The 23306-nt window shown below is 43.0% G+C and overlaps 1 protein-coding gene across 2 annotated transcripts in view; it reads left to right on the plus strand.

Moving 5' to 3' along the window:
- KHDRBS3 (KH RNA binding domain containing, signal transduction associated 3) overlaps window positions 1-23306 on the plus strand; it is a 141275-nt gene that overhangs the window by 16667 nt on the left and 101302 nt on the right. The window contains exon 1 of one of the 2 annotated variants that reach the window (XM_080938963.1): window positions 18103-18215. The exons of the other annotated variant lie outside the window; for it this stretch is intronic. Within the exon in view, the coding sequence (XP_080795089.1) occupies window positions 18179-18215 (37 nt within the window). The 5' untranslated portion in view covers window positions 18103-18178. Of the gene's footprint in view, window positions 1-18102; window positions 18216-23306 lie in introns of those variants that run through there. 2 annotated transcript variants of the gene reach the window in all.

A 23306-nucleotide genomic window follows, 5' to 3' on the forward strand; every position in this document is an offset into this window, starting at 1 on the left:
TTATTACTCTAGAGTTTCTGCTCAGCATCAGAATGCGCTGGGAGACTGGCTGACTCCATTTTTCCAGTTCTCAGAACCATCTTCTGAGATGGATGACCTAAATTCTGACCTTCCAGTAGGAAAACAGGCTCTCACATGGCTGGATGGCTTGAGACTGAATAGCACCAGTGCAAGGCAGGCTGATTCCCAAACTCACTTGCTTTCAGTCAGAATACCGAGAGGTAAGAGGGAAGGGTTTTCCGGAGTTGATTTCTCTTCCTTTCCACTTCACAGTGAGGCCTTATTTGTTTAAGACTCCAAGTAGCTGTCAGGGTGATTGCCTCAGATTCGGCATGGCATGCCGGGCTGCCCAGGTAGTTGACTGACTCAGTAAGCCCGCCTTCCTTTCCCCTTGTCTCTCACTCAGCTTCTTATCCATTGCACGACGCAACTTCCTTACTAAGGGTTATTTTTGTGCTGCCTTCTGACGACTCCTTGGGTTTTCTCCTGAAGTATTTTCTTCTAATCCTGGGATTCTGCAGTCTGTGAAGTAGAAAGTGTTGTCTTTATCGTCAATGAAAAGCTCACCTGTGAGTTGGCGGATGGAAGCAGAACATCAGAAAGGCTGGGTTTGCCAAGGTTGCCAAGCAGGGGCGCCCATTTGTTTTCTAAGCTCTTTGGCTTCCCACATACTTGGGTGACTAAGATAGAAAAATAGAGCCAGGAGAAAAAAGGTGAATGCCACTTAGAGATGGTAGCTACAGAAATGGCAATGGTGGTGTCACTTGCCCTGTGGATTGTAGCAGCCATTGGTAGAACAGAATCAGGAGAAAACAATCCTCAGTGCAGTGCTGACTGAGGACCTGGGGAAACGGTCTTGTCCGGCTTCAAGTAAATATAAATAGCTCTGGGCTGTTCCGTAAGAACCAAAGCATAGCACAGTCAGTGGTAGCTCCCAGCAGCCTCCATACAAGTTTCAGGTCTGTTTTCCAGATCGTTGCTGTGTCTCATCTTTGCAATAGCCTCCTGCAGAACTGATGCCTTCATCCTAGAGATAATGCTGCAGCGCGTGAGACGGCAGGTTTTAGTGTTCATGGGATGGAAGACCTGTGCTCATTTTACATCTTATTCCCCACATCTTATTTGAGCATAGTCAACGTTGATCAATTCAGTTGATAAAGTCAGCTTTAGATCATTTCCTTAAGAATCACAAAATGGTAGAGAGAGAAACTTAAGAGTGCCCAACACAGTAATTATACCAGAAAAACAAAACCCCAAAACACCACCTAAGGAACACAAGCACATGCGATTTAAAGCAGGTAAAATGTGCTTGGCCTGTCCTACCCTGGATACACACCAAGAGCCGGCGGCAGCCAGGACTCAGTTCTGGACATTTTTGCCTGTGGCACCTTGTTCTTGCCTTAGACATCCACTCTGCTTCCTCTCTCTCTGCCTCCTTACTGTTGGAAGGGAAACCCTGGTATGCTTTCTCTGTGGAGAAAATTAGACACGCTGCACCTGGCCCATGTTTGGCACTTGCTAATTACAGTTATGAACGCCTGCTTCACATTTAGCACGTGGTACAATGGTCAGGCCTGTCTGAAAATGCCTTCTTAAGACAATAATTATCAGAGTTGCATTGTTGTGGATCCCCAGACCTGGACTCCAATGGATGGCAGCAAAGTGCTTCAGCCGCCATTACTTCCCGTGTGGTGGTTTGCAGCCCTTGGTGTGATGAAACAGTCCTCAGGTTGTGGTAGAGCTGGCTGCTGTTGTGGCAGCTGTGTGGGGAGAATGTGACTTTTTCTGGGCTTTGGAATCCTGGTCACTGATTAGCCTTTGGATACTGATGGTCTAAAGAATATGGAGGAATGGCCAGCACGGAATCCCACGGTCCCTTGCGTCCTTTGTAAGGAAAGGTTTGATAGGAAAGCATACTGCTTCAGGCCTGTTTCCATCACTGTCTGCCCTCCTGCTGCCCCTCTGCCAAGCTTCCTTCAGGAGCTTCTCAGGTCCCAGGGCTTGGTGTTTGAACACAATTGAGAGCAGTTCATTTTCTCTTGACCCAGAGACTGCTTCTGGGTTCAGAACGATTTCAGACATATTGTAGAGCATAAGCGGAAAATTTCATTTTGCTGTGTTGCCACTTGGGCATGTCCACTGTTTTGGAAGATAGTGCAGTGCAGGGGTTAGACTTGGGTCTGAAGTGTAGCCTGTCTTGTTGCTCTGCTTCTTAGCTGTGTGTCCCGGGGCCCGTAGCCACCTTGCCCTAAATTTCTTCACTTGCTTTAAGACATGGCTGTAGTGAAAGTAGCCACCTTACAGGACTCTTGGTGAAGAGTAAAAGTACTAACACGTGCAAACATTACCTCCTGACTGGCAGCAGCATCCAGTAAATGTTGTCTGTTGCTGGTATTCTTTTACTACTGTCAGTGTTAATGTTGACTGGCAGGACCAGAACTGAGTCAGGAATAGGACTTGGACTTAGAAAAGGAGTCGGCCTGGCATATACAAGAAACTCCACAGTGTTACCAGTGTTGTGCACCTCTCCTCCTCAGTTACCCATCTGCTCAGTTCCTGTGTCTTTAGAGAATAGTTCTTTGCCATCTGACTTAACCCACCAATGTGCCTATGTAGCTCACAGTCAGGACCATGTAAGCAGAATCTTTTCAGCGATTCTCTTGCAATAGGTGTTCATTGAACAACCTGAATGAATGAACCCTAGGGAGAAAATGGACAGAGAAGGAGAGAAGGTGTCGTCAAGATGTCTGGATGGAAGTGTGCTGGGTGCAGGATGAGCTCTTGTGGGATGTAACCCATGGTGTGTTTGTGGGAGCCTTCACAAGAATGGCATGCTTGAGATGGGCCTTTAAGGCTTGATGAGGCTGAAGGAAGGGGAGAGGGTTTCAGGACCCAGTGTCATGGGACTAAAGTAGACAGTCGTGGAAGTTGGCACTGTGAGGCCTTCACAATTATGTGGGAAGGATTGATGATAATGTCAGTGCCCTTCACCTTACAGCTGTGCTGAGGAAATTATATATTTAAAAACCAGTGTTCATAATTTTGACTTCAACCTATTCTCAGAAATTGTTGCTATGTGTGCATGTGCATAGATTCATGTGCATTTCCTTATAGCATGTACGATGCCAGGTTGCAGAAAATAACTATAGCATGTGGGGTATATTCATATGAAAGGTTGCTTATGTAGTTCCAAGCTATATTTTTATTTGGTTGCATAATTTGATCTGTATATCTTAAAGTAATATGTTTATATGGATCTCTATCTTTTGTTTATGTGCCATCTGTCTGTCTGTCTGTCTCTCTACCCCCCTCCCCTGTCTCTCTCTTTCTCTGTTTCCTATTTAATATTACTTGCATACTTCCCAGTGCTGAATTTTCTTTATTACAGGGAAATTATCAAAACACTGAGACCACACTGATCTCAGAAACAGAATATCAAAAGGCAAATATTTTGCTATAGATCACTTAATTCTTGCCAAATTATGAACCACGTAGCTTTATCAGGTAGACTTGGTTGGGTGTAAGAGGGACCATGTTTCTTTCAGTTAATGAGCTGGTAAGATAGCTTTGTAATTGGGAGAAGTTGTTAAGGCTTGGCAGAGCAGTTTAGCGATGCCTGCTCCAGATTTATCGTACTAGGAAAAATGCTTTTTAGTGGAGCCTAATTTATGCCATTACCTGTCTGCATTAGCATTTGGCTTGAGCACCCATGGATTAGAGAAGCCCACGGATGACTAATGTCACCCTTGTTTCAGACATCCTTGAGCAAAGTTAGACCCTCCTTCACAGTGAAGGTGTTTGGGAAACACAAGCTAAGGAAGCAGCACTATTAATACATACACTAGGCCATATTATCTAGATAACTACATTATGTGTATTATTAATATATATTGACAGTGTTGATATGTATTGATGGCAGATTCTCTATTTGTTTGGAGTCCACTTACTACCAGAACCAGAGAGAACCATGCTCAGGTTGAGGCTGTAAGGACTTTTATGTGGCGGTACAATGGAGGTGGGAAGGGGATGTGTTTGGTTATTGTAGCTTCAGCACATAGCTAGATCCGGTCATAGTTGATGCTGAAGGACTATCTTTGAATGCTGGAGCCAGCTAGACATTAGCCCAAACTGTAGTTTGACAATGATGACTGTTTTAAACTGTTGCATAGTCTAGCCAGTGATTTTTTTCCAGTTCCTCCCACTGTGTGGATGTGTGCCCGTGTGTATCTTGTCTCCCCTGCTCAGTTCTAGGCCTAAGAGGACCGTGCTGGGTTTATATGTGTCATGGTGCTGGCCAGATGCAAGGGTTCAGGCTGGCATACGCTGACTTTCCAGACTGTGCACTCCCTGTCCTTATGAACTTAAGTTATAGAAGCAGAGGTTAACATTTTCTTGTTCTGGATCACTTATCTGTCCCTACCCCAGGAACACGGAGTGCTCTATTGTACCCGAAGAAAGCAAAGCTTTTGAGCTTTTAGCTGAGAGAGAAGGCTTTGTGTCTGCAGGTGGAAGCAAGGAATTCAAGGCTATCGACTGGCTCATTTTTCTAGCTCTGAAGATTAAATAAGACCATGCCTGTAAACCTTGAGCGCAGGAAGTGCTTACAGACTTATGATTTGACACTGTGGTCTGGAATTCATGAAGGGAGTGTGCTCAGGAACAGTGCTTCCAAGTCCCCAAACTCAGTTTTTATATCAGGGGGTGAGAGTAGGCATGATCCCCCCCCCAAATGTTGTCTCCATTTGTAGGTGTTTGTTTTTATTGAAATGTTATTTCTTGTCTATGGGTATATTTTTAAATTTTATTGATTGATTGATTGATTGATTGGTAAAGCTATTTGAGTTGTGTAGGAGATGAATTGTATCTACAAGTCAGCTAAGGACTCTGATTTACTCCTCAGTGATCTGGGGTTGTAGTTTTCAGGTTTTTTATTTGTTTGTTTGGTTGGTTCTTGTTTCATTTTTTCTAAGTTGTTGATTTTAAACAGAGTGTCCCTAAGTTTTCCTCTATTGTCCTTGGATGTTTGGAACTCTGTGGTGCTGTCCTCGTTCACTTTCTTTGCTTCTTTTCCTTCCTCCTTCCTCCCCTCCCCATCTTGCTCCTTTCTGTTATTCCTAGAATGTGAGCAAGTCATTGTTGAAGTTTAATCTTATTTTGTTGATAGAAGCTTGTTCCTTTAGCAGGGCTTTTCTTTTCTTTCTTTCTTCCTTTCTTCCTTCCTTCCTTTCTTTCTTTCTTTCTTTCTTTTTTCTTTTCTTTTTTTTTTTTGTACCTTTAGGTGACATTCAGCTGTGGATCTAGACCTAATAGGAACAGTGAAATAACCATTTCCCTCTAGTGGCTACAGACTATGTTCTGTCCACTTTTTTTTTTAATTTAAAATTTTCTGTAATTTCTACTGAAACTTTCTTTTTGACCAATGAGTATTTGAAAGTGTTGTTTTCACCTGTATTTTCTAAGAGTGTCCCACGATTCATCACGATTCATCCTGGACTTACAGCTTAGTTCCAATGTGGTCAAAGACACGCTTTGTATGGGGTCAGCGTTGTGAGTCCACAGAAGTGCTGTATGACTCAGATATTCTTTGCCCTGGTACTGCTCTTGATGCTCTGAAAAACCCTATGTATTGCTTTGGGGATGAGGATTCTATAGATGTCAGTTAATCTGGTTGGTTAATGGTACTCTAAATCAGTCAGTCAGTCTGTCTGTCTCTCTTTCTCTGAGACAAGATGGCTATATAATACAGGTCATCTTGAAACTTTTCTTTTAAGATTTATTTATTTATTATATGTGAGTACACTCTAGCTTTCTTCAGACACACCAGAAGAGGGCATCAGATCTCATTACAGATGGTTGTGAGTCACCAAGCGGTTGCTAGGATTTGAGATCAGGATCTCTGGAAGAGCAGTGAGTGCTCTTAACCACTGAGCCCTCTCTCCAGCGCTATCTTGAAACTCTTGAACCCCCTTCATCTCCTTTGAGTGCTGGAACTGTAGACATGTGCCACCATGTGTGCTTTAAAAATATTACTTGACAGTCAAAATTATATAGAACTGCAGTTCCAGTGACCACTAATAAAGTTTTATTGGAACAGAAACACAACATTGTTGTACCCATTGTAGCTGTGCGCTGCAGAAATCATACTGGTCTGCTACTGGTACAGAAAGATCGTTACCACGTCCGGAGTCAAACCATTTCTAGTAACACTCCTAGAGTGTGAGTCACTGTGTGCCACGCATCAGCTCTGTGAAATATGGCTGGGAGCCACAGAAAAGATCATGAATCCAATATTCTGGTTCTCATAGATACTCAAACAAATGCTATTTATCTTGTTTTTCCTTAGTTTCTAAGTTAGCCTCTCCATATCTGCTTGACTAAATAATACAGAAGTGTGGATTTCCAATGTGGGATGATGTTTACAACTTCCATGCTCCCTACCCCACCCCCAGCCCTCATAGGGACTTCTCTTTGGATTTAAGAAAAACTTTCTTGTTTCTGAGGCTTCTGTCCATAATAGGATTTATAAGACCATTTTCTTATTTCTAAAAAGAATTAAACAAAGAAGAGTTGGCTGGCAGAACACAGACTGGGGCTTGAGCAGCCAGCCAGGTGCAGGAAGGACTACACAGCTTCCCTGGCCAGGTGAAGCTGTGTGTGCACCTGCAAGCTGATAACACATTTAGCTCAGCATCCTGACATTTTCACGGGATTTGGCATTCTTTTCTAATCTTGCTCATGCATGCCTGTGTTTACGCAGGTTCAGGGGGAGAGTGGAGAGATCCACCTGAGCTAAAGCTGCTTTTGTCACGTGTGCACAGCCATGGTCTGGGCAGTAGCGGTTGGTTGTCTTGGACCATGGGGATGGTTGACAGCTACAGAAATGGGTCCACAAAGCATGAACTGTGTGAAGCCCTGAGGTTCCATAGATCCTCCGGCAGGACAGGCCTGAAGGTCAGAATGGAGTTTTCTGAAATGAAGATGATGACGATGAGGAGGATGGTGTTTTTTGAGCCTTTTCCTCTGTGTTGACATTTTGAACTGATTTTGTCCATCCATTAAACTTAGGTTTCTTTGGCAGACACTACACAGTGGCTCCAAAGCATGCACTGCTAATTTTATGTGTCACTTCCAGAGACTCTTGAGCTTCCAAAACAGAAAGAATGTCTTTGCTAAACTTCACCACTTGCACAGACTCAAGGTTGCTTCTAATGACTTTGGTGTAGATAACTTGTGGCTTTCTAGACCATCCTGTATGAATAATGATGGTTTTGCATTTTCCAATCTGAATGATGCTTAGGGTCGTTTTCCACCTCTTTCTGTTCTGGGTAGTACAGCTGCTACAGTGCAGACATATGCTCTGAAGTAACATGGGTGATAAGAGTATTTGGATTGATTATACATGGCTTCAGGTTTTCTGTGTGTGTGGGTGTGTGTGTGTGAAATGTCTGTGCATGAGTGTGTGTGTGGGGGCACGTGGAGGTCAGAAGTTGACTTTGGATATTTTCGTCTGCCAGTCTCTCTACCTTATGGTTTGAGACAGGATCTCTTATTTTTATTGTGTTGGACCTGCTTATTAGCAAGCCCTGGGGTCCTCCTGGCTTCGTCACCCGAGCACTGGGCTTGCTTCTGGGGATCAAGCAAGTGCTTTCTTGACTGAGCCCAGCACTCTTTGATGTCATTCTATGGAGGAAATATCCTTTTATTCCTACTTTTTGAGGAGTTTGTAGTTACTTCAGATATTTACTGTGTTGAAGGCTTTTACCACATTGGCTCAGATCCTCCTGGTTGTCCTTTTTAGTCATTTAAATATAGTGAACCCTGTAGAACTGTTTTCAGTTGTTAAACCTTGTTACCTCCCTGAAATGTTTAATACTCTAAATTCATGTATTTAGATCTCCTAAGATTCCTGTGGCTAATATCTGCGTGGTACCTTTTCATCCACAATCATAAGAAATATCTTTCTCCATGGTTGTAGCATCTGTACTCTGCCAAAGCTGAAGGCTTACTTGGCTTTTCACCTGTGTGAACATTTAGGGTTCATCTTACCCTTGTTTTGTGCCTCAAAAAAATGCATTGTAGATAACGCAACTGCTTCTGTTTTCAAGGGATGAGCAGTGTGTTCTTTCTAGTATTTTCAGCATCCCAAGTGAAAGTGGGATAAACTGGATTGACTCTTAAGTGACCCCAGCTGGTTGCTGTTAAGGCTGCCTAGTCTGCACTCAAATAGAGAAAGACTACTGTGCCAAGACTCCTGTCAGGAAGGTGGTATTGCTGCCTTGCGGAGTTTCTGCCACTGGACTCAGATTTACTCTCTTTAATCGGTTTTCATTGGTCCTTTGTGATTTCATGTCCCTTGGCATAATATACCATGATCTTTCCTTTAAAAATGAATGTCAGGAATTCTTTCCTGAGGGCAGCTGCGCATCATGAACTCATTGAGCCTGTAACTGACTAGGTGAGAGGGGCTTAGCAGCCTGGAGGTTCAAGTAACCATGGAGGCACGTCACGTGACTGCTTTGGCTTAAAATCCACATACCTTGATACTTGTGCCGTCCGTTTCTAAATAATAAACCACACCAATCTAAGTGCCTCAGAATGCGTGTTATCTCACATAGTTGGTGGTTTATGGGTTCTGCCCTAGAGAGTCTTCCCTGGACTCCTTGTGGCTGTCAGAGCAGTTGGGCTTGTTCTCAGCAGCTCTTCACCAGCCCGGTTGCTAGATGCACACTGCCCTGCAGGCTCGAAGTCAGGGAGGCCATCATTGCATCAGAGAGACTTGAGGTCCCAGAGAGGGGGGATACCTAACCATGAGGGGGCAAGCACCCTCTTGGAGGCAAGGGGGAAGAGGAATGGGGTGAGGGACTGTGTGAGGGGAACTTGGGGGAGACAGTGGTTGGGATGTAAATAAATAAAATAATTGAAATCACCACTGCTTCTCAGTTTTTCTTGGCGATGCTGGAGATTTGCACATGCTAAGTCAACACCTTAGTGCACCTGCAGCCTATTCTCCTTTCTTACAAATGGAGAAGACGTTAATCCATTGAGCAAGGTGCTTATTTGAGGTCATAAAGGTAAGATGTTGGAAATTACTTTTATGTTGTTCCATCTGACTCCCCAAAATATATATTTCTGCTAATAACAGGGTCCTCGTCTTGTGACTTATGGGTGGTAAGGCAGGGCCTTCTGGAGTTGCCATAGTGTGGAGTTACTTCCTCCCTTTCCATCACGATGACTGTGGGGACCTAGCTCTGTGATTTGAATCCTCAGAGCAGGCTGCATATGACTGGTAAGGCAGCTTCAGACACAAACACCCTGCATTGTGCTGCCTCGAGGGACTGAAGCCTGGATCCCATCAGAGCCAAAGACACAGTCCCCACCATAAAGAGAAGATGAGATTTATTCTAGAGTCAGACTTAAGTGACCATTGCCCAGGAACACTGATGTGCATTACCGCAAATGCTATGCTCCAACAAGGACGCAGTTTTATGACGTTTTATAGTTTAACAGAACAGAGAAAATGTCAGGTCAGGGCATGTTTAAAATGCTTTGGTAGGTACATCAGAGAGGTGATGACAGCAAGATGGAGGGGAAGGGGCTGTCCTGTAGGACTCAGATGCTTGTGATATACTTATTAGCTTTTGGGTTGCTGGAAACTAAGAGGTCTGCTAAGTTAATAGGTGCCAAATGGTTTTTATCTATTAGTCATGGGACGTTGGTTCTGCCACAGAGGAGGGCATGGAATGGCTATTCAGGGGGCTAAGGCTGGCCCGAGATAAGGTAATTGGCCTCTAGACCTGAACAGTCTCAGCTTCTCCACATCCCTGTGGTCCTGATATCTCCACCAGCCTTTTTAGACACAGCTTCTTTCCAGGACTTCTTGACAGTCTGTAAGACACTTTTTGGGGCATGCTAGAAACATTTTTAGTTATGTTTAGGATACACCTCAGCAGAGGCCTCCAGAGCTGTCCTAATACTACACACCCAGGCCTGCTCAGGTCACAGCTTGTGTTGAAAGCCTGTCAGCACCTCCAAGCTTACAGTCTCCTGTAACACTGCAGTGGGCTGTAAGAAGCTCGTCAGTTGTGGTGTTTGTAGCCTGGCGTACCTGACGTCACAACACTGATTGCCTTCACCATAATTGTCCCTCAGTGTCTGACTTCGTTCTTGAAGTTATATGGTGGAAAGTATGTCTTATCTCTGGGAGGACCATGCAGACTGTTAGCTGCGCATTGCCAGGCGTGCAGTAAGTAGGCACGGGGTAGTGGCAGGCAGAGCTTAGCTGCTTTGTAGTTTTCATGTCACCAAGTGCACATAGGGTGCTCATGCCCTCAGGGAGGCACTGAGAACAGGGATTAGGAAGTAAACCTACTGTCCAGATGAAGTGAGAGTGAGAGAATGTGAGCACATGCCTCCTGCTGCATACTGTCACACAGAAGCACTTAGTCTCTTCCCGGGCAGAACTTGTAGTAGCGCTTAACCATCAGCAGCATCACTGTCTGAGTGTGACATCATTTCGTGTGTGTGCACGTGAGTGTGTGAATGTGTTTGTGCCTGTGTGGGCATATGAGTGTGTGAATGTGTGCATGCCTGTGTATGTGTACATGGCAATGTATGTTTATTCAAGTGTGTGTATCCACGTGTGCACATGAAGGTGGTTGGTGGGTGGGTGCTAAATGGTGTCTGTTGCAGCGTTTCTGCTCACTGTTCTCTTGAAACTGACTGGGCATGGATTTCTCTGACCCCACAAACAGGCTGCTTGGTTACTGGTCCCTGAGGGCTGGCATCTGATGAGAAAGGAGAGGTAGAAGGCACCGGGAATCTGTGTGTTGCATTTGTGGTTGAGATGTGAAGGTTTGCTCAAGGTCTTCTTTTCCCCTTGTTTCTTACTGTGTTGCTTCAAAGAGCATACATGAAATGTCAATCATAATAATCAGTAATACCTGTTATGGCTCACTTGGATCAGCTACTGTTTCAGCTCATTTAGTGGGTTGCACAGGCATGTTATCTACAATCCTATTGCTAAAGATGGAGGAAGCGTTTAAGTAACTTGGCAAAAGCCATGGGGCAGCTGAGGACCTGAGACTTAAACCACATCTTATCTGCTCCAAAACCAGCCTTTACAAACACACACGCTGATACATTACAACTGCTGAGCTCTAGGCTCTGTTTTTTTTTTTTCCTTCTGTAAAATGAAAGTTACATCTTTTTTCCACCTGAAGGTTGCGCTCAGTATAGTATCACTTCCCACTCCTTCCCTCCCCCTCTGTGAACCCTCAGATGTAGATATAGCTGGCAGAGCACACTTTTGTTAGGGCTTATCAGCTGCACATCTCTGTTCCTCCTTTTATTGCAATTGTTTGATGTCCTTAATTTCCACTCCGGAAACATCAGAGTGTTTTCAACACATTTATCTTATTTACTTTATCTTTCTGAAATTTAACCTTGCCAGGAGGAGAGACAGTTGCTGTGGATTTTTATTTGATCAAAGAGACTTTTTTATTATGTAGAAATGAAAACAAAAATTCCCTTTGATGTAGTCCTTATCCCCTCTGCTAACCCCAAATTGAAATGAAACAGGGGAAAAAAATGTTTTGTTGCATTTAAGATAAAGCCCACTGTTGCTAGTATCTAGCAGCTAAGGTTAACCTTTAGGATTTTATTATTACCTTTTCACAGAAAACCATCTTTGTACATTTTGAGATAATAGCATCTGAAGTGACGACAGGTGTTGTGTTGCTGAGGACAGAAATGTCACAATGGTGATCAGACTTAAGCCTGCCAAGTCCAGAAGAGATGGCCAGAGAGTACAGAGGCTAGGTCAGGAAACTCAGTTCACTGTGAGGTCATATTTCCTAAGATCTGGCAGTTTGGCTAAATCTGCCAAGTAAATGGATGGTTATTATGTGGAGGATATCTGTTGCATTAAATATTAAAAACAAAAAACAGTTTATCTCTTTTCTGGCCCCGAGGTCTCACTCCTCAGGCCAGACCCTGATAATGGAGCCCCACGAACCGCTGGAGCCCGGTCTGAGCCATCAACACGGCCCAACTCGTCCCTGCAACTCCCTTCCCTTTGTAGTTTACTATCGCCTGTTCTCCGACTCTGTCCCAGGGTATTTCTGTACCCCAAAATCCCACACAAACACAACTCTACAGCTTGACAACTTTTCATACAGGTTGATATATTCATCTCTCAATCCACAAAACTTCTACACAACAAGATTGCATCAAATAGACAAAGATACAAACTTCCCTTTTATATGATATTAGACCAGTAAAATCCTTAATGTTCATAGCCTTTTACACCAATAAATCCCACCTGGGTCCAGCTGGTCTTTGGGAAGCTCCATGTTGCCATGATCTCTAACCTCTGTCCTCTGACCTCCTCTGACCCCTCAGCCCCATCCACCTTCCTCGCCCCACCCAGTCACTGGCTTTTCTATTTTTACTAATTAAAATGGGAACATTCAGTTGGAATCTCGTGACTGGGCTGACCTTCTTGGGGAAGTGGAATTAACATTAAAATACAAACAGTTTCTGGACAGTCTACTGTTACCTGCTTCCTCTGAGTCTTTTGTGGTCTTTCCTCTGTTTCCTGAAGTGGTTTGCTTTGGTAATACATTGAGAACCTTCATTCATTAGCAGGCAAAGAGGTCTGAGGTTGTTGGAAGATTAAGGAAAAGGTTTTGAAGCTGAGGAAGCCTCCTAGAAGACCAGCTGTCTGGATGAGGGCACACACCCACCTGCCCTCTTCTCAGGAGGCAGCATGTTCTCAGCTGTGTGCTTGCCCTCATGGATAGAGCCAGGATGCTCAGAAGTGCCTGGAGATGAATGAAGCTTAGAAAACGTGTAAAAGTCACTGAGCTAACTCGTGGCTGAAGTGGAAAAGGATTGCACGTCTTAGGATTGCTTAAGTTTCCACTGTGATCAGTATTTAGTGCATTCTCCACTAATTTCTATGAACACTTACTGTCTAAGGCAGACCTCCCCAGATTACCAGAAATACTACAAGGTGCACAGGGTAGCTGGCTTTGAAGGATGAGTCAAATGGTCAGCTGGGCATCAGTAGAAACTTGGAATAAGTTTATCATGCTTGGGTTACACATTCTCACTGAGCGTGGTAACCGTGATCAAGAGCCTTAGTAGGGAGGGGGAGAACCCTGATGAGCAGGAAAGGACCGCTCTTTATTTGCCACACCATTTCAGTGAATAAAGTGCCGGGAATGTTTGTCTTCTCTGCAGTAGGTGCTCAGTAAAGACTGGTTCTCACTGCCTCTGCCCTTAGCCAAGTCTGGGTCAGTGATGGCTGAACCGAAGATACAATAGAAGCAAAACTGGTTAAATTCTGAGCTCTTTGTCGTTTGTTCTGTAGGGATTTTTTCTTAAAATGTAGGGCCTTTCAACTTTTCGGTCTTGAATCCAAAACCTATAAAGGCATAAGCCTTGGCCTTCACATTGGAAAGCCACACAGAATCCCAGCCACCTAGGGAGTATTGTGTTGGTTAGGGTTTTTCTTTAGTGTGATGTTTCTGAGCTGTAGAAATCATTTCCTGAAGTGCTGAATGCATTTGAAAGAAACAGAATAGAGCCAACAGAATCAAGAGGAACAAATAAGCTTTTAATCCACCAAACAGAAGAATTTATAATTGTTCTATCAGTTGTCCAAAAACACCTTTTAAAATATAAAAATTCCAGGTTCAGTAGGGAGATGCCCGGAAGTGGACCAGGTCCTCTAATCACCAAAGTAGTCAGAGCAGAAGTAGTTGGGAAAAGAGATCTAACAGCAGCTGGCAGAAAAAAAGAATACCCCAATATTTATAGACTTCAGAGGGAGGGGTCTCTGAGTTAGTGAAGGTGCCAGGTAGGATTCAAGGTGTGGCCGATTCATTCAAATAGGCACAGCCTCTGTGATTCAACAAAGTGGATCTTGCTGTTTGTTCCTCTGAGAAAGTTGAAAAGGTGGAGTGTGGAAGAGCTTTTGGTTTTGATCTGTTGTCTGTTGGCTCTTTGATAGGCTTCTGTGGCAGCTGTCCTCACAGCAGCCTGCTGAGAGCAGAGATCACAGGCGTGTGCCACCACACCCAGCCCAGCCTAGTTGCTCTTCCCCCTTTTGCTCCAGTCTTTGCTACTGTGTGGGTTCTTCTTTCTTCCACCTCTTTTCCAGTCTTTCAACCCTCTTAACACTAGGAGAGCAAAAAGGATAGAAAGGAAAGAGGGCAACTTAGACTTTAGACTTAAATACTCCTTTTTGATCAGGGACAGGTATCAAATTTCCTTGGGGATACCAGAATTCCAAATGTCATATAATCACAGAAACTATGTCCAGCCCCCAGAGACAATCTTAAGTAGCCTCAGATAACCACACCTGGGATTAAAATGAAAGCACATTCGTATCTGCGTTTTTAAAGAAACCAAAATGCCAAAAGTGTCACTACATATAATAAAAATTTCTTCACTGTCCTCATTAACCTCAGTCTGCCTATCTTTAAAAGCAATCATTTGGTAGCATTTTCATCCTGTAGTCTTTTGTCTGCAGCCTTAGACATGGAACTTATGAATTGCTCACTGCAATTTGTACAAACACATCTTAAACGTGCTGAATGTCGTTGGAGTGTTTCAGGGGTTAATGGTTGCATGGCTTGTCCAGGAGGTCCAAAACCTCATTTCCTACCTATGCAAGTACCTCCCTAGATTTCTGAAGCCATACCATAGAAGCAGCTTCGGCTAAACATTGGTGGACCCTCCATCTGTCTACAGCTTGCCCACCTTTCAGCTTTATCATTAGACACTAGATACTATCCCTCTTTCCTGTACCTTACATTTTTAAATTTTATTTCTGGCAGTTGTGTGTATGTGATGCACACTGACTGCTTTCGCACACCCTCTTCTGTCAGCAGTCTGTCAGCCCCTATTTTCCTACAACTCCCTTTCCCACGTTGGTATCTTTAAGCTTTGTTTTTGGTCACACTCGGTTTTACCGTGGACATCTGCGGGAATGTGGGTGTGGATCTGTTCACTGGAGCTTGGTGGGCTCCCTCATTGCTACACAAATAAAGATGATGGCGCCCCTTCCCTCCTGCATCCCTCGCATCTATCAACAGCCAGAAGTTCCCCAGGGAGGAATAGGACTTCATTAGCCCCAAGTCTGCTCTGCTCTTCTAGACCCAATATTGTGCAGACAACCAGAGCTTCTGTGAGACCTTGATTGCAATGGTGGAGGCATATCCAGAAAGTAGAGTTCATAGCCCTCTTCACTATCATCTGGCTCTTACTTTTTTTTTTTTTTTCTTCATTTCCCTTTATGTTTCCTGGGCATTGGTGGCTGTAATATGGATGTCCAATTTAGGACTGAGCACACAGCAGTCACCTATGAGCTTCTGCCTTCACCTATATCTGATGGAAACAGAAGCTTCTTTACCAAGGCTGAGAGCAGCACTAATCTATGTGCATAAGCATAAATATTTAAAAGGCACTTGTACAACATGAGCATTCAACAGAAGAGCAGTAGTAATAGGTAGCCTACAGGGCCTGTCATCTTCCCAGGAATGGATTTTTGACCAGGATTACAGTACCAGGTATTTATTCCTAACAGTAGGGCAGAGCTCAGATCTAGAAAGCAGTAGGTTACCCTAATAACAGATGTGTTCCTGTTCCACCACTGTGGCACATATTGGTGTCATAAAATACAAGGTCCATAGCTGCATAAACCATTGCTATCTTTTCTCCCTCATCAGCCCAGAGAGCTCGCTGCAGTGATAAGGAGGGAGCTTTGTGATCAGTTCTGGCTTGGTTTCTCTATATTCTGCAGCTAAAGTGTGTGAAGTCGTCAGCAGTGGGTCTTACCGTTATGTTCTGGTGGGCAGCCAAGAACACCGGCAATACAAGTACTGACCAGTAACTCATTTAAAAAAAGGCATTTCCTTTATCATGTTGGCATTTTTCATTTGGTCATGAAAAACATGAGTGTAAAACATAGAGTCAGTTAATAGAGTATGGTTTCTGGGTGTTGTATCATTAATCTTCAGGACTCTAAAGCCAGATACAGTAATTCTGATAGTGAAGGTGACTAGATGCCACCTACATGATGTCTTTTTTTTTTTTTTCTTTTTTTTTTTTGTATTAAGAGGCAGTTTTGAATTTGAAGCCAATTTTTATACTTAAGACTTCTAAGTTACTCTTTTTCCATATTCTTAATGTATGCTAGCTTATTGCTTGTATCAAAACTAGATACTTGTCCTTATCTGGAGGCTGTAGGTTAATTTGCTGCTCTGAGAATACGGCTAAATAGCTCCATCAAGCATTCACTCAGAGCTATTGTGTTTTCCTCTAAACAACTTGATTTTACTTAGATTCAGCTTTGCTCATGTTTTGGATTTATTTGTTCCCAGGCTTGAGATCATAGAGTTTAAAGGACTTGGCTGGTCATAGGGCTTGTATGCAATACCTGTAGTACAGTTCCTTTGTCAGAAGTGTAATTAACAATCTGATTTATACATCCACTGCCTTCTGGTATTCATAGCACAATTTGTAAACTTAATTAGTTCTTGGAATAGCAAATGTTTTGGAGATGATAAACATTTTTTCTCTGAATAATGTGTTGAATGGTTATATATTCATAGAAGTGTACTTTGTGCTGTGCACATTAGAAAACTGGTGGGCATACTTCACATGGGGGCCATCACTTGCAGTGGTGTAGTCTCAGATTATACTGTCTTCCTGTGCCTTTCACAGGGGTAATCAGAAACTTAGCTCAGATAATTTAGCCTCTAAGAATATTCATTCGCCTTCCATCCTATGGAGAACATCTATGTTAAGGTCATTACATAGATTGCATTTTCCTGAACACTGATAGAGTTTATCATGATATATCCTGGGGAAGAGGGGTAGGGACCCAACACAGTCGTAAGGCAGTATTGTGATTTCCCTCAGCACTTCACTTTTTGAGGTGTCGATAGTTGAGACTTAGGACATTAACGGGAAAAGACTTTGCAGCATCTAGAGATGCCATAAAAATATGCTGTGTGCACAGGGACATGTGCTGGGCCTTTTCTTTAGCACCTCATTACCATTGATAGATCACAAACCTTAAAAATAAAAAGAAATTATTTGGTTTTTCAAGAAGTATTGGGCTAGAAGAATCAAATCAGGTCTTTGATGTCTTAAGAGCAGTAGGAAGGTAAAGATACCCAGGAGGAAACTAGTGCTCATGGGTGGAGAAGAGCAAAGGGAGATTTTCTTTGTCAGTACAATGAAACTTGATAACCAGAAAATAGCCAAGATAGGAATTAAGGAAACAGAAGTCACTTGTCACTTCATTTTACAGACAGACCCTGTGTCCCGTATTAAACCCTTGATGCCTTACAGCTGAGCTACTCCCTGTTGTTGAGCAGGGAACCTCAAGTTCTGTTTGTGTAGCTAGCTGAAAGGCCATATGCATTTGAGGGATCTTACAGAAATCTCATTCACTTCCTTTTCCTGCATAGCAGCAGTTTCAGAATGTGTAACTCCTGGTTGAGATAAGTCTACCTAGATAGCAGGCATCTCTCAAGAGTTTTTGTGTGTCTTCTGATGCCATTGCCCTTGTTTTCCTTCAATGTGTTTTTCTGGATTTCTTAAAGCTATCCACCTGCTCATAACCCCGACTACACAAATGATGACAGTTCTTATTGTTGGGTTGCAGAGGTTGTGTCCTTGACATTTTGTTTGTAGTCAGTTGCCAGTGACCTCAGCCTCTAAAACTCCCCAGACCATACCTACATGCTCTTAGAAAGCTATGACTGCTCTCCTCAGAAGACTCAGTCCTGCCCTGGGAGATCTCTTCGCAGATTCTGAGATAACAATGAGTCGAGGTTCCAGTTCTAGAACATTCTCTTCAAATGACTTTCTTTTGTTCTCATGGCTTGCTGTGGTCTCCATAAGTGGCTTCAGTGTTCTCCAGCTAAACACACCCATTGCCTTCACACACCTATCCAGTCCTTTGTGATAAATCTTTTGAGCTGAAGCAGCTGGCATACTGTTTGTTTGGCTAGATCCTGACTGATAAACCCACTTGGAAAATTCTTCAGGTAGTGGAAAGCATCCAGGAATCAACGAGCTGGAGTCTTCCATACCAAACACCGTGCTAGAGGTTCTGGGGAGCCCCAGCAGTCCAAACAACCATGAGCACTCTGAAGAAGACATGGTTATTGGAAAGCAGACTGAGCTGGAACAAGAAGGTAGGGTTTGCAGAACCTCTTTTCACTATTCTACAAGAGGGTGCTGCTCAGTGGAGATGTGTGGTCCTTCCTTCTCCCCAGAGTCATTGGCCACCGGCCCATGAGGACTAAGGGAGCAGAATTGACAAACAAGGTTTTGGATGGCCTGTGAGTATGATGGAAATGACAAACTTATCTCCTGGATCAGTTTTAAAGAAGCAACTCAATTTTATTTGAGGTAAATGATGCTTATATAAAACCTGGGAGCAGGTAGGAATAGCCATGGTAGGCAAAGGTCCTTGGCTAAAGAAGGCTAAAGGTATCATGGGAGGCACTCCAAGAATCTCAGGTGCTTGCTGAATGAGAGTTGGAGCTATAATTTCCCTAAAGACTACGTGACATTCCTCAGATAGAAAGTATAGGGCTTTGGGACTCTCTAGACAAGATCAGAGAAGCCCTGCTGGTAAAGGGAGTCTGCCATTTTGCAATGAGCTCAGGGCTTTCCAATAACTTGAGACTTTTCCACCCCATTAGCAGGGCCCAACAGGTATGGAACTAAGAGACACCTGTTTAATAACTGTCACGGTCTATTTGGGAAACAGTGACAAGTGACTTGTCTTTTGTTTATCTCAATCTTGACTATTGCTTACTGGTTTTCCAGTCTCACTGTGCTATGGTTGTTTATCTGCTCTCATCACCTCAACAGGTGTCCTTTGATGCACACTTTCCATATTCAATGTAAAGAAAGTGGTTTTGGACTTAAAAGATGAATAGTGCAGTTTTAAGTCTCTAGGAGCTAGTCAGAGAGACAGACTAAAAATGTGCATAAATCTCAAGGTTGAAAGGAACCTTTATGTCCAGCTTGCTGTCAGATGACCAGCACTTTTCAGAACATTGCTGAGAAGCTATACTAGACTGGGCTTTTGGTGAACTTAAAAAATTTTAAGTAGCCACTGCGAGATTAGCAAATTCTGTAACATGCTACACTCTTCAGGCCTGTGAATGGAATTAGTGATCCTTTGCTCTGTCTCCAGTTCAGTAGTCCTGATTCCCACACTTCTTGCTGTTTGTACCTAACCAAAAGTACTTGTGTAAGTCTAATCTCCATTGGGTTGGACTGTAAGCATTTTGAGCATTTTCAATGTCTTAACTAGACATTACTGACCACCTTTCCCCTCTTATTGCCTGTTCTGTAGAACTTTTTAGGTTTTTCCTCTTAATCATTTTCCTCTCTTAATGAAACAGTGAGACCTCAGCTATTTTGTGTATCTGCCTTTGTGGTGTGGCTTTAGTGAGCCAGCTGCTGTAGCTGAATCTAAAGATACACCTTTGGATCCTGGGCCGTGTTGGCTTTGGAGTGTTTATTTTAGTCACTGGCTCATAGGTCACCATTAATAGTTATTAACATAACAGCGAATAGACAACAGGCCACCTGCTACCTATAGTTAGTCACTGTTAGCTTGGTGCACTAAAATCTCTGTATTTACTCTGGTTCTGAATTACTTGTCCAGTCAGGCCATTGTAAGTAATGGGTGAGTTACACATTCAGCCTTAGAGTAGACTTAGCAAGTGAAACCTCTGGGTTGACATTCATTGAACTAAACCCTTCCAGTGGAACGACACAGTGAAAACTGATGAGTGTCCTTTGGCCCTATTTTCTTTGTAAGATCCCCAGACAAGCTCAATGTACAACTCAGTTTAGAATATGAAGATTTGTATCTTTTAACATGACACCCCTGAAGGAAAACCCCAGTTTGGCTGCCCACTGTCAATATAGGCATGCAGTGTATAAAATGTATCTGGAGGACCAGTAGCAGGGAGAGTCCTCTCCAGCTTTAGGATAAATGTGGAGCCGCTCATGTTCAACAGTTGTGTACATCTGTGGACCGTGTCCTCTGAGGCTGTGACTATTAAAGCATATGCTAATTGATTTTTCATAAGTATATCAACTTTCTGTTAGCTTATTAAATCAAATCTGAGGGACAGAATGCAATCTATACCACAGTTGTATTTTGCTATTAAATATGTTAAATTCTTTTGGTAATTTTCAGGTGGCTAAGATCGGGGGCATGATGTGCGTTGGTAACTGTATGTTTTGTTGCAGCATTAAGGTGTGTTGGAGGGCTATGTATGTGGGGGCGAGGTGGGGGAGGGATTATCTCGTAAAGATTCCTTGGTGTCTTTTTGCTCTCACTGGATGTTCCTTTTGGAATCTAGTTTGTAGCCATGGATCCTTATATTTATCTCTGGAATTCAGTTTTAAATAAAAGTGCCCTCTCCAGATAATATACAAAAAGTGGTACTTAGTTTCTCGGGCTCCTTTCCAAACATTATTTGCCTTTACCCTTGCTTATGAGTAGGACAGGTCATAGACCTGACCTAGCCGTGTTTGGTAAAGAGATGACAAATTTCTTCTCTGATTTTATTGTCCATCTAGCCAATAGAAAAATACTCGTTTGTAATCTTATTAGATACGAATGTAATAGAGAGTAAGATGCGTGTGTGATATGGTTGTTACAGAATGCTGTTAGTTCGGTCACATTTCTATCTGCACGTGTGATAATGTCAGCGGGATAAATGAGAAAGACATTGAATCTTCACACAAAGGAAATGGGTTTTATAATGAGTATGGTCTGAACAGAACTAATCTCTTTCGAGGATCATTACTCCACCTAATCATAAAACTTTTTTTAATTCAAATCCTTGCAGGGTTCTAATTGGTGACCTCAGAGGCTGATAATTGTTTAAGATAGCTGGTCCTTTGCAGAGTACTTAATGGTCTTTGCAATTAAAAGTGAGAAATGTGCTTTAACCCTTCGGTACAAGGAAAAGGTAGATTTTATTTTTTTTCACACCTTAGTGGCAATTCTTGCTTTCTCCTGTAAATTGTTGACTTAAAGCCTTACTAGCTTGAATTAACCAAACACAGCCTGTGGGCTTCCTGACTGACCAGTGCTTTGGGATATACTGAAGATAGTCTTTGGGGCAGTCAAGGGCGGGGTTGTTATGTTTAAGGGCCAAGCCCCAACTTTGTTTTCATTGTCAAGTAGCTTGTCTTTCTGCTTGTCCTTTTTTGGGTGGTTCTTTAAATCACTGAGTCAGTCCCTACTACTGGATTCACTCAACAAATACTAATTATAGACCTTCCCTTTACTACTGCCATGAAGGTGGGTCTAGAGAAGTGGACCAGCCTGCAGTATTAACCAATGAGATTGTGTTTGACCATCCCCCTCCATGCACACAGCTCGGCTGCAGATGCCTGCTCGGCTGTGGGCTTCTATGTCTTAGTAAACAGTGGACGCAGACAACTCTCCTTTTCCTGGGCAATAAACTTAGTTTATTTGCTTACTACTTGAAAAATTTTGTTTTGTCTTAAAACCATCATATTTGCAGGGTGATAGTTTGTCAAACAGCGGAATTTTTGACTCAGACAATCCTACAGGCAAACTTCAGCTCTGCAGTTTGTTTAAGGAGAAGGGAAGGGATAGTTTCTGTTCTGAGCAGTTTATAAGGACTAAAAGAAAACCTGTATTGTCTAGAATGTAATAATTGCTAAACTAGTTAGATTCCTTCTACTAATGTTAGGGTACACCTCATTCATCTGTACTCTTTAGCTATTATTATCTCAAAATTGGAACAACCATTTTATAATTAACTGAGGGCTTGAGGGCCAGAATATGGTAACTTCTGAAGGAATCTTACATTTCATTGGTGCAGTGAACACGTGTATGTTAGTATTTTTAATGTGTGTAAATAACTCATTAAGAAAGAAGACAGTACAAGCAATGGAAAGACAAATGGTGCAGAAGCTGCTCACATTCTTGGGAAATGCAAACGGGATGCTGTAGAGATCGAAACTAAAACTAGGGCTGCCATTGAAGTGTCAGCAGTAAGCAGAGAGATGTCTAGCTCTATGTTTCTCCTGGCACTACACACAGTAGTCAATATGGGGTCAACTGTCCGATAGCAGATTGATATGAAAAACACGCAAACTGCGTCATGTCTGTGACTCAGGGAATACACTCCAGCTCATTTAGTATCCTCAGACGCTGGGGCCATTAGGCTGCAGGAACCCAAAGTCGGGCTTGCCAGGGTATCTGAGGAAGCACAGAAGGAGTTTGATTGGCTTGGGCAGGTTCCTAGTGGTGTTTGTTGGCTCTTCCCTTGGTGCAGTGTGTGTGTTTCCTTTTCCACAGTGACTGTACTCTCAGAACTCAGCTTCTCTTTTCTCATGTAGAAGCACAGGTAGGTAGTGCCAGCTTAAGTAATGCTGTCATGCTGTCCCATTCTTCTTCTTGTTGTTTGTCTTCTATGGAATAAATAAATCACAAACTAGGTATTGTAATCAGTTGCTTGTGTGTGAGTCATATATTAATAGTTGTGATGCCTCTAATGCTGGTGGACTTAGGGTTTATATCTTTGGAGGAATTTAAATTTCACCTTGAAAGCCCAAGGGCAGTTTCACTAATGTTCAGTCAGGCTAAGGGTGCAGTCACAAACAAAACAAGACAGACATTAAAAATCCTTCCATACACCAGAAGAAGGGAGATGAAGGGAAAACATGTCCTTTAAGTTGGGCCTGGTGGTCAGAGAAACAGCTAGGAAGCCCAGAGTGTCACAGAAAGATTAGCTCAGAGAGCTCTCAGTGCCAGGCTTCTCTTGTCCTAGGGCAAAGAATTGCACAAGGGATCCTTGGCTGGCTGGAGAGAGAGAGAGAGAGAGAGAGAGAGAGAGAGAGAGAGAGAGAGAGAGAGAGAGAGAGAGAGTTGAGAAAGGGGAAGCAGAGTGTGGCTACACTCTTTAGTCCTCTTGCTGTAGAGACAGAAAGACAGCTGTGAGCTCAAGGCCAACCTGGGCTTATATGGCATTTCTGTCCAGCCAGAGCACACAGAATGGGGACACTTTAGTGAACTGAAGAAAGGACCTAAAAAATACTAGTTAGGAGACCCATTAAGCCCTGTCCTGTTTTGCCCAGTTTCTCAGATGAAACCAGGGCAGTTGCTAACTGACTAGTCTTGATGTTTCAGTCTTAGTCTCTACTCCCTAATGCCATGTCCCCAAAGTAATAATAATCCAAAGTACCTTTCTTTTGTACTCAAAGTAAAAATCACT

This window comes from Micromys minutus (genome assembly GCF_963924665.1).
Source record: "Micromys minutus genome assembly, chromosome: 27".
NCBI lineage: Eukaryota > Metazoa > Chordata > Mammalia > Rodentia > Muridae > Micromys > Micromys minutus.